Source organism: Gekko japonicus, unplaced genomic scaffold, assembly GCF_001447785.1.
Source record: "Gekko japonicus isolate JY-2015 unplaced genomic scaffold, Gekko_japonicus_V1.1 scaffold3866, whole genome shotgun sequence".
Classification (NCBI taxonomy): Eukaryota; Metazoa; Chordata; class Lepidosauria; order Squamata; family Gekkonidae; genus Gekko; species Gekko japonicus.
The window spans coordinates 13,080-25,160 of NW_015170390.1; the positions used below are offsets into that span (position 1 = coordinate 13,080).

At 46.5% G+C, this 12,081-nt stretch overlaps 1 protein-coding gene across 1 annotated transcript; it reads left to right on the forward strand.

Moving 5' to 3' along the window:
* Positions 1–456: 456 nt before the first annotated feature.
* Positions 457–4,553, forward strand: ID4 (inhibitor of DNA binding 4, dominant negative helix-loop-helix protein). Its single transcript, XM_015418266.1, has 3 exons — positions 457–1,238; positions 2,796–2,854; positions 3,908–4,553. The coding sequence occupies exons 1-2, from the start codon at positions 825–827 to the stop codon at positions 2,838–2,840; spliced, it is 459 nt and encodes a 152-aa protein (XP_015273752.1). The 5' UTR covers positions 457–824; the 3' UTR covers positions 2,841–2,854; positions 3,908–4,553.
* Positions 4,554–12,081: the final 7,528 nt, after the last annotated feature.

Below are 12,081 nucleotides of genomic sequence, written 5' to 3' on the forward strand. Positions count from 1 at the left end.
AACGGCCATTGCTGCTTCTCGTCTTCAGAGCTACCCCGATCACGGGAAGAGGAGCGCCGGGCATTGCGCAGGGCTCTAAGTGCCGCTGGGGATAACATGCTTCAAGCCACAGGCGAGCGAGAGTGAATTCCATTCGCATTCCCGCAGTTCTTCATTAGGAACTTCTTCCCCCCGCTTCCCTCCCCAGCCCCTCGGATTCGACAGCTTGCCTTTCTCCCAGACCCTACACGGCGCTTGACAGAATGGAAGCCGCTCGCTATTGGCTAGAGCGACGTTCCACGGAGGAAACCGCCTCTCCCGATTGGCTAAAGCGCGGCTCTCTTCGCTCAGGCTTCCCCCTTTTTTTCCCATGCCCATCACTCCTCCCTTTCTCTTGTGTCTCGTCCACCCCCCCCCCCCCCCCACCGGTTTTTTTCCCCCCGCCCCGGGCGGCGCGCGCGCCCCGCCCCGCCTGTACCCCGTGCTATATATATACGCCGTGCGGCGATGCAAACTGGGCTGAGCAAAGGCGGTGGGGCTCGGAGTAGGAGGTAGGGAAGGCAGGGTAGGCAGGGTGAGCGAGTGGTAGCCTGTGTTGCCGGGCGGCGGCGGCGGCGGGGGAGATTAGGATTTTTTTCCCCCGGGGGGATTGAGTGCAAATTTCCTCCTCTCCTTCATTTTTGCCCCCCTAAATCTTGCCCCTTTTGCAAAGCCCGGAGATCGTGTGCACGCCGAGGTCCGGTCAGCGAGCGCCGCTGCCTCGCCTCTTGCCGGCTGGCACTGCGGGTGGGAGCTGCCGAGCCCCGGCGCTGCCCGAGCGGGCTATCTCTGCCTGCCTTTGCGCCATGAAGGCGGTGAGTCCCGTCCGACACCCGAGCAGGAAGGCGCTGTCTGGAGGCTGCTGTTGCGGCGGCGGCGGCGGCGGCGGCGGCGAGCTGGCTCTGCGTTGCCTGGCCGAGCACGGCTGCTACAAGGGCGGCGAGGAGGAGGCGGCGGCGGCGGCGGCGGCGCTGTGCCTCCAGTGCGACATGAATGACTGCTACAGCCGCCTCAGGAAGCTGGTGCCCACCATCCCGCCCAACAAGCGGGTCAGCAAAGTGGAGATCCTGCAGCACGTCATCGACTACATCCTCGACCTCCAGCTGGCCCTCGAGACGCACCCGGCGCTGCTCCGGCAGCAGCAGCAGCAGCCGCCGCCCCCGCTGCACCCGGCCGGGCCTCCCCGGACCCCGCTCACGGCGCTCAACGCGGCTGACCCGGTAAGAGCCGCCCGCCGCCGACGGGACGGGGAGGGCTGGGCTGGGCTGGGCGGCGGGAGGAGCGCCTCGCACGCTTCGCACTCGGCCCTTCCGGCGCCCGTGGATGGAGAAGGGTCCCCCGACTGGACTGGGAGGGTGACGTCGCGCCCTCCTCCTGCCCCTGACGCCTCGCCGTCCCTCCGCGGGACGTGGCTCCTGTAGGGGCCACCCAGTGCCCCGCCCTGGCCATCCAGCAACCTGTTAAGCCGAAGTGCGTCACGGAGAGGTGCTGGGCTCGGTTCTTCGGAGGGGGTACGATCGCTCCTCCTGGGCACTGCGATCCTCAAGACAGTCAAGGCGGAGCGTGTGGTGTCCTTTCTCCCTTTCCTTCGAGCCCTTTCCCCTTGGGTGCTCTCTCTTTCAGATCCTGAGCTTTGGCCATTGTCGGGGCACGGGGCGAGAAAGCCAAAGGTGTGCACAAAGGCTCTTTGATCTGAGTGGGGTGTCAGTGCATTTCCTCAGATCCAAGCAATATGGGTTATGGATTGGAAGTTAGATGTTCTAATTCTGATTTTAAAGAGCACACGTAATTAGTTTGCCTAGGTCTGCTTGTGGGTGTGATAGAGGGACATACCTACGCAGACAGAATATAAAATGCAGTAACGTGCAACATTGTGTGCGTGTACATCTACACAGACTATACACTTGCCTGGCATTGTCCTTCGGGAACTGTTCATACTGCATATGTATACAACATAGGTGTACCATTAATAATAGGCATGCAAGGAATCATGTTCAGCTTTCGCATGGGCTCAGTGTAGTACAGTTCTTGGCCAGCCTTGCATTGCCAATTACATTGTGTTGAAGTCGTTTCCACCAGGGAAGATGAACTGGCTTCTACGCCAGTAGCCAACAGAGATCCAGATGTGCTTCTGGCTGCACATCTGCATTGATGTTCAACCCCAGGGCCCCACAGAACAGGCCAGGTAAATCTGTTCGAGTGGCTGGAGAGAGAAGAGATGCCACTCGTTGTTATTGTGTGCCTGGAGCTGGATTGGGGCCGTTGTGTTTAGGAAGAAACAGGGAGGAAGACTTTAAACCCTTTGGAAGGGGACATAAAATAAAACAACCTTAGGGCATGTGGGAATAGCCTCGCTCTGCTCCATAATCCACCACCCCACTGTCAGCATTGGCTCAGGAGTGTTGTGCCAGGGTCTCAGCAAGGACTCCCACAGCTCCATGGGATCTCTGAATTCCGACTGTCAGCACCTTGTGTGGCACCAGGTGCAAGCAGGGGTTCCCTGTGGGTCTATGGAGTGAGAGGCTGTCACACTCGGCCGCTTGCAACCTGTCGCTAACTGCTCATCCCGGAGGAGATCCATGGAGAATGGTGCTCTGGGGGCTGGCGGCTCCTTGCCGCTCTCTCCGTCCCTGGGTGGGGTTGCCTTGGTTTTCCTCTCTTCCAGGGCTTCTCAGTGTTCTGGAGAAGCTGCAGCCGGCCAGGCAGGGAAGGTTGTTTATGACAAAGCTCATTACTTGCCCTCATGCTAATGTCACTCCTGTTCTGTTGTCGCGCAGGCTGTTGCTGTCAATAAGCAAGGGGACAGTATTCTGTGCCGCTGAACTGCACTTTCAAGGTGAGTATCGCCTCTGGCAGGGCTGGGGACCTGGTTGCCTCTGGCATCTCTAAGCTGTGCCCTTTGCACTGGGCGGCCTCTAGCCCAGACTGCCACCCCAAGTACCTTTGCCTGGAAGTAAGTCCCATCAAACACCGTGAGGTTTACTTTAGGGTAAATACAGTTAGGCTTCGGCTGCTGTCTTTCTTGCAAAACAGTTTGCCTTGGGGACCCCCTGCCCCAAATTCTTGAGTATGCTTTAGGATTTGCATGCATGTACAACATGTAGAATTAAGAGGCTGAGCTGCAGTCCACGAACGGGTTCAGCTGAAGCACTTCAGTTTAAACTGATGTCACCCCATTTGAGTCCTCTAAGTGTAACGTTTTTGTGACTCAGGCTGGTATCTTGGTTTGAATCACATTTTCTGCGTAATCTTCACCTTAACTTCCACGGGGCAGGGTAATGTATATAAATGTATAATGTGTGTATATGCAGAGGCCAGGATAAATAAAGCCTGCCAGTATCTTTCAGTGGGTGTCTAAGAGATACAGATACACACACACAAAAAGGCTACATATTCAAGCTTTAACTGGTTCACAGATCCGACTGGCTCCTCTGCATGTTCCTTAGGAGTTCCTTCCCACAAAAGCAATGAATAAACACATTGTTATGGAAATACTGCCGGGTGCCTTAAATGGATTCTTCTTTGGCTGTGTTCCTTTGCCCACGTACTTGGGAGTTAATCCCATTGAACTTGGTGGGATTTACTTCTGCGTAAATGTGCCGGCGTTTAATTTTCCTGCCCGGGTGCCTGATGCGCAGTAACAGAGGTGGACGGGAACGCTGGAAAAGCCCTTTGAAAAACTTCTTTCTCTTCCACTCTCTGGAAAGCTTCTGGCTTGGGCTTGCAGCTGTGTCTTCCCCCTGCTTGGCCTAGCCTGAGAGCTGCGGTTGTTGTTTGACCTGGTTTGTTTTGGGTTGTTGATCAAGCATGTCTTCTGTTTTGTTGGTGGCGCCAGTCAGTCTGGAGCAGCATGGTTCACACCCCCCCTCTATTCATTCCTCTTCCACAGGTGTGCAGCAGGCAGATCCTGAGCCAGAGAAGCAGAAAGAAAGACACATTAGGAAGGGTGGGAGGGAGAGAAAGAAAGATCAGCCACTGGGCAAAAGGAAAAAAAAGCATTCGACTTCTCCAGAATTCTTTCCATACTTCTTTTAGCGAGTGAGAGAGAATTTTTCACGACTTTGCACGTTCATAACATTTTACACGCGCATCTCTTTTTTGTTTGTTTGTTTGAAATCAGATGTGAACTGTATACTTGTCTTGGAGGGTGGGGGTTGAAATCTTTGGCATAAGTATGGCTCTTCTGTTGGACGGAAGATCAAGGGCAAATTGGGAGTTTTTAGAAGTCTAATGGGCTGAACAGCTGAAATCTGAAGCTTTACTAATCTACCAGAGGCACTGTAGATAACTTTTTTTCGATTTGTTGACATCTATTGTTTAAAATAGATGGTTTTATTGTTTCCTTTGGGGACTTTATGCTCCCTGCAGGAATGTTACATATTGTATAGAATACAAAAAGAAAAAAAAGGGAAGAAAAATGAGTGACATTTCATACTATGTATATAGAGAGGTTCTATACGTGTGAGAAAAGTATATGCTTTAATAGACTACTGTAATTATAAAATATTTTAATTAAATATTTTTTGTAAATATTATAAAGCTGTGTATGTTTTTTTTAAAAAATCCATGGGAATACTTCCCTAGGAAAACTATTTCTGGCTTAAGTGCAGAACTGCTGATATGAGAGGATACTGGATGTCGAGGGATGTCTCAGTTCCCTTTCTGCCCTTCATTTCCCCTTAGAGTTGGAAGCGACAGCTGTAGCCAGGGTTGGTCCTGCATGAATGCATGAAATGTCTACCCATAAATAAAACTTGTTCTGAGTCCATACAGATGTGTTTTCTTTAATCTGAATTAAAAGATGTTTGTATCATACAGTTTTGAAATGACCATTTTTGTCCATTAGGCGCAAAGGGTTTCTATTACCTTATATGCAGAACTGCATTGAGATGTAAGAACTTTGGGGTTTTGTTGGCTTGTTTGTTTTTATCTGGAATTACTACTTCTCCCCCCCCCCCCCAAATGGGTACAGTGCTGAGGTACAACAAGCATTTATACAATCTCTTGTTGCCTGAATAAAAACCATGGAGCGTTTTGCTGTGTGGCATATTACTCTAGGGGAGAAGAGAGAGAGAAAAAGTAAGAACCATTGTCTGCTTGTAACCAAAGGGCAAAACTATTAACAAATGTACAGTTGTTTCTTTCATCCAAAGAATATTGATGCTGAAACTTGGAATAGGGTGGGACAACAGGGAGAATTTCAGTCTTGATTGCGGGTGTAAATTGCAAAGAACTTACATAGACCAAAAAATAAAAAATAAAAATCAGATAACTGTATCAAGATTATTTTTCTAATATACAACAGCTTTCATTTCATTACAGCTCTGTTACAGCTGAAAATCCTGTTCTAGTGTCTGTTGTGTGTAATTTCTACATGTAAACATTAAACTAGATTGACGTGCCTTTCTGCTGTGATTTGTTTCTTTCTTTTTCTGGTACTTATCAAACTGTGTACATCCGCTTCCCTTTTCTTTTTTCCCCCTGTGGCATTGAATGGTTAATCTTACAGCAACAATTCATAGAGTCATGCCTTTTTTTCCCCTTCCTTCCTTCCTTCCTTCCTTCCTTCCTTCCTTCCATCCTTCTTTTTTTTTAACTTTCTGTCCCAGGCTCTGAGAAAGTTACACATTTTGTGTGATTATCAGTAGTCTACACACCAGCGAGATGGGATTTTCGCAAAGAGGGTGAATTAAGTAGGATTTAATTGGGCTCTTTGTAAATAGTTAGCCAACTGCATGTGTGTGTGTGTGGCATGGTTTGCTTGATTATAGGAGTGGGGGGAGTTGGAGGATTTGTTTCAGATTATAGAAAGTGTCAAAAGTACTCTCACCCAGAGGACCTTTTTATTAAGTTAAATATTTATGAGGAAATGAACTCACTAAAGTCATTTAGCTATTGAGTACTGTGTTAACGTGTCAATAAGATGGCTGCTTTCCTCCATCAAAGGAATTAAGCACTGAGACGGTGTTAGCCAAAACATTATCTGACATGTATAGATATGGGAGGCTTTGTGGGGGGGGGGGGGAATCTCCTGAATGACTGGCATTGACATTTGTAAAAGCTTAGGCACCTGAGCTGAAATATGTGTTACCTTAGCCTGATGCTGTTTGAATGGGTTTAATGAACAAAACAGCCTCCTCCCCCTCCACTTTTATAAAACGGAGGTTCTTGGGAATGAAGAAAATCTGAATGAACGATGGTTTATTCAGTGAGAGGCATAAAAGGCTACTTAGAGAAATGCTGTTAATTCAATTTCTCCTCCTCCTGCGCTCAAAAGGAGAAAAGATTTCAAGCAAGCCTTTTTCTGCTGAAGCGTCTGCAGTGTATGTAGGCTTGGGTTTGGTTAAGGTTAAAGACCGGCACTGGTGTCCTTATGAATGAATTATGATTTGGCTGGAAAAGTATTTTTGCGGCAAAGTGATTATTCAGGGAGACCTTGGGTTTTACTGTGACCTTCCCGCACCTCTTGACTCCCAATCTAAGGGCAAGAGGAGCACTGTTATCCTGTGACATACAGGAGCACATTTAGCAGAATTCTAACAGTCTTTGTGCATATTTTGCATGGTGTCTTCAAGCCTGCATCCTGTATCCTGCTTAGAGTAGAAAGTCTCTTAGGGCATTTTCACAAGTGACCCTACATGTGTTGCATGCAGTAAAAGAGTTGTATGCAGGTGAGTGCAGTCTAGTGAACCGAAGGTCGGTTTTCATTAGAACGCCATCCGCGCCACCGTACCCTAGTGCTCGATTTACATATCAAGGGAATGGTGCAAAAAAAAGAGATCCAAGCGGCATTTCTGAAAGTGACCTTGCTCTGTCCAGCTCTAGAAACTGTTTCCCCATCTCATTAGCTTCAATTAAAAAGACAGTGTCTGAAGCTATCTTAGTGCTGTCATGTTCTGAAGGCCACCTTCTGTGCCACTCAGCTTGATGGTTATCACCGCCTTGCATAGTGACATTGAAAGTGGGAGAAGTTTGACTGCGCTGTTAGAGCAGCGTTCATCAGCCAATGGAATCCAGGGCTCCTGTGATATTGTCGTCAGGCAGCAAAGGACCAACTGTGGAAAGACCCAACTTAGGAACTAGTCTTTAGAGTGAAGTGACAATTTGATTACTGGAATGCTTTTATTTGTGATTTGCAGTAAGTGCTTAGTAGATTATTGCACATAATTCATCTGATGCACATTCTCAGCTTCTTGTAAAATAGCTGTTGGATAATTGCTTGATTAATTTGGAATAACCAGACTCTTAACTGACATGCCATTTAATGCCTAAAGGGTGTGATAACAGTTTCCTAGGATGTTAGCGCACAGTTAAAGACTAAAGATTTAGAATGCACGTATTAGTCACTGTCCTGAGTTTCCTTTATGCTGTAATGCAGTTAGTAAGAAAAGCATCAGGATTTGCTTACTCATGAAGCGGAGGACTTACTTTCCAAAAGTGTAGGCCAAAGTGTAGCTAACATCCTTCTAAACCCACTGGCTTCAGTAGACTTGGAAGGGGTAACTGTTTAGGATTGCACTGTGAATCTAGTGATTTCTATTGTGGCTTTTTCACACTTGTAGTCCTTTCCCCCCCCCTTTCTAAAATTAGACATATCCTAAATGGATTTACTTAAAAGTAAATTCCATTAATTTCAATTCAGTGTACAGCAAAGTCCCTGTTTGGGGATGGGGCAAGGGAATTGCACATATTTGATATAAATAATTAATGGCAACATTTCAATGACCCGCACATCACCAGGATCTTTTTTTTGGGGGGGGGGGTCCTCCAGTTTTAAAACTGAATTTATGAAGTGTTTCAAAATCTTCATGACCATTGATGATTGTCCAGTGAGAAAGGGCAGGCAGCTTAAGATATTTGGATTCCATGTCTAAATCTACTTCAAGCAAACAAATGTATATAGACAATATCCATGAGAGAAAACCCTTTCCTGGCATTGTTTTCCCAGCAGGGGGCAGTATTACCCAGTCCCTCTTGCCCTAACATTTAGGTTCTCCCCGACTTAAGTACCTGGCCACTCTTAAATGGCAGCATTCTTAGAGGGGGTGGGGGGAGGCTGGTATGCATACAATCACTCAGTGTTTGCTGAAACATTTTGCACCAAGCCCTGAATAATGATGCCACAACAGCAAGGCTCCTGCGGACAATGCCAATCAGATGTGTTTATCACTCTGAGACTCAATTGGAGCAGGGGTCTAGATAAAATTCTAGAGCCATGGCTCACAAAGTCATCTGCAGCAATGCGAACCTTTCCACGTATGTGTGAAATATTTGCAGAGGAGTTGACAAAGACACTGTCTTAGAATTTCACAACCGGGAAACAAAAGCCACATTAGCCATGGGGATGGAGACTATTTACTTTGTGTCTAAGATCCTTTGAATTCAGTAGGGCTTACTTCCAAGTAACTGGGCATAGGATTGCAGTGTTTAGTTTAATATCAGATCAGAATTTACATTCAAACAGATCTTCCTCTGCATTTTATTCTTGGCAAGGAAAATGACTGTGAAGAAGGATATTTACTTAACTGATCCATTTGTACCCCACCTTTCTCCTCAGTGGGAAGAAGGATATTTACTTAACTGATCCACCTTTCTCCTCAGTGGGGACCCTAAGCAGCTTGTATCTTTCCTCCCATTTTATCCTCACAACAACCCTGTGAGGTAGGTTAGGCTGAGAGAGTATGAGTGGCCCAAGGCCTCCCAGACAGCTTCCATGGCACTAGTGGGGGTTGAAATCTGGGTCACCCAGATACTAATCCGACACCGTTAACCACTACAGTGCACTGGCGCCCTCTGGATACTAGACAGACAGTATGAACAGGGTTTCCTGTTTGCTGATGGTTTGTTCACAGAATGCCAGTGATTAACTGTTCTGTCGCTGTCTTTAGATTTCCCTAATAAAAGGCAAAAGCAAGATTCCGATTGCATCCTATTTGAATCACCAAAAAACGATACAAGTCTGTTAGTGCCAAAAGATAGGGTCATGCTCCCTGGATTCTGCCGGTTTGACTCCTGCTGAGAAGAGACTGTTTGCAGTTTATTTCTTACATTTTACTTTTCCTCCACTGGGGAACTCCAGACATTCTCCATAGGGCAGGTGTGGGGTTTTCTAGCCAAGCACTGACCAGACCCAGTCCAAGACTGCTGTATGATGTTCCTTCAGACAATGTCCTGGACCTAAACCAGTGTTGGATATACCCTGACAATAACATTGGTGGGCACTGTAGACCATTATTGAAAACTTACAGAATGTAGTGTTTTGAATTTCCAGGAAGTATTGTGCCAGTATAAAATTATTTTGCTGCTTCCATTAATGTGCATTAATATTTCAGTGTTGTACGTCCCATTACACAAATCATTTCCAAGTAAGTTCTCTGTTTGCAAACTTAGTAGTACAAAAACCGTCCAGAATGTTCACATTGGTTAGATTTATTCATAAAGTGATATTCCAAATCAGTGCATTGACTATTGCCCTGCTACTTAGACTGAACATGGCACATGGTTCCAAGTATAAAATGTTTCCATAACTTTTTTTTCCTACATGGAAGGATGCATTAATTTGCAAGAGACCACGACATGAAATAGTAATATGTTTGGAATCATCATGAAGGCACCGCTTGAGATGACTGATATTGCATTTGCTGGAAAATTTTCATTTTTTAAAATATCTTGCTTTTGTCGTCTTTCATGGTAGATGGCCTGTTCTGAAATATAATTCAGTGGAAGTCTCTTTAATGAAGTCTGGATTTTCCAGACACCCATGTAATCTGAACCAACAGTGGGCCTTTACATGGACAGTTGAGTTGACAGTGAACTCCAGAGACCGTAACATAATTCCAGCTTTTAAATGGTGTACAGGACAAAAGAATGTGCATAAAAATCAGTGGTGGACACAAATGACACCAAATGTATTCAACGGTCCTGTCCATCTTACTTATTTGAATGTTTCATCCAAAGTTCATAGTTTCACATGGAGAACTAAGACAGATTAAGGGTGAGTTGTGGCTGTCAAGATTGCTGTTACCCATGGAAAGGTTCCTAAGTATGTTGGGTGAAAATAGCAGCAGAACGAAAGAGAGGAGAAAGAATTCTTTGGGTGAAATCCTTTGGAAAACTTCCACTAATGGAAGAGGGGCAATTTCCACCAATTCCTCCCTCCCACTGCAGACCTGAGAGAGAGAGACCCTTCCCCGTTATGCTGTTCCTGGCAGCCCCCTGTGCCTCGGGAGCAGCACTCAGGGATCATTTTTGCCTGCTTTGGGGGGGGGGGGGGGGGGGGGGGGGGAATCCTGCTCTGCTGGTGGATATCCTTTTTGTCAGTGACCATTTTCTGCAGCATCCAAATCTTTCTGTCTTGGCTGGGCTAGCCATTATGCTACGTGTGCAGTGGAACAGACTTCCTCCAAAGTGAAGTTTCCATTATGGTTTACTTAACTCTCAGTTTGGACATTTCCAACTCCCTGCACCATTCCTTCATTACACTGTGCAGTAGCACCCACCCACAGCCTTATAGTGCTCTCTCTTTCTGTGATACCCTTCATGTGTGTATCTGTTCCTCATTTAGGAGCTTGGAAGAGTTCCACTTGCTCTTCCTCCAGAAAAAAAAAATGTCTCTTTAGCAATTCTTTTGTGAAGCCAAGACTGGCTAGAAAGCAATTTGGGTATTGTTCAGCATGGAGTATCTGTCACAATGTGGGGCAGTTAACAGCATGTCCTTTTACAGCTAGCGGGGATGGTGGAGTTGTTGTCAAGTCACAGCTGACTTATGGTAACCCCATAGGGTCTTTGAGGCAAGAAACATTCAGAGGTGGTTTGCCATACGCCTGCCCCCGCATCATGACCCTGGTATTCCTTGGAGGTCTCCCACCCAAGCACTTGCCAGGGCTGACCCTGCTTAGCGTCTGAAATCTGACAAGATCAGGCTAGCCTGGGCCATCCAGGTCAGGGCTTTTAACAGCTAGTGAGGACGTTTAAACATTATACCCTCCAAGTATGAAACCTTATTCCAAATGGTTCACATGAGATTCGTATAGTTTTATATCTGCCCTATGACAGCAGTTCTGCTGTACAATGAAATCCCTTCCCGTAAAAAAAGGCACAGAGCCAACGTACCACAAAACTGTTCCAGAATGCCAGAGAGAGAAATTCATGCAGCAAAAACTCTGGATGTGTTTGGAGAGGAAGAGAGAGAGAGAGAGAGGGCCTCCCAGAGACTTCATCACTTTGCAACACAAAGGATGCCCCATTTGGCCACAGCAACTTGGCAATGATGAATGTAGCCTTAACTCCTCATGCTGCTTAGCAGTCTCTGGGCCAACTAACCGCCCCCAAAAGTGCACGTTGCAAGAGAACAAAATGTGCTATGGCCCCTGAGAAGACCAACCCGTTTAGGGAGGCTCAAGATGTGGTGAAGTCAGAAGATACTTTGCATGCCCCAAGTCCCTGGTTCAAACTGGATGAAGACCTTGCAGAGCTACCATCAGCTGAAATAGACAATACGTGGTAAGATAGAACTGCCTGACAAAGTTTAAAGCAATTTCGTATGCAAAATGCAAAAGAACCAACAACCAGAGACAGTTCCGTGCCCCTTTGTGGCAGATCTGATGCTGTTCTTGGCCATGGTATCCGAGGGCATCCAACTGCTTATGAAAGTTTCATGCTACCATAACGGAGATAGTCTTTAGGAACTTTAACATCTTGCCACTATTCTTACATTTGTATCTGAATTGCTGTATAGTTGCATACATTACAATTCCATGGCACTTCGTAGTGGAGAGTTACATCACACAGTTGGATATGACAACTGTCTACTCACTCCTTATTCATGCTGGTTTTATGGAAAGCTGGGGAGAATAACATTAATTATGAATTTTCAGCCCAGTGCCGTGCATGTCTATTGGCAAGTCTGTTCCACTGATATGGTCAATAGAACATAGTCCCAGGTAAGTGCACACAGGATTTCAACTTTCTGAGTACATATTCATTAATAATTTTTGCTCCAGAAGGGAAGCATTGGAAAACAAGCATTTACTTTGGGACACTGGGAACTACTGTGGTTTCCTC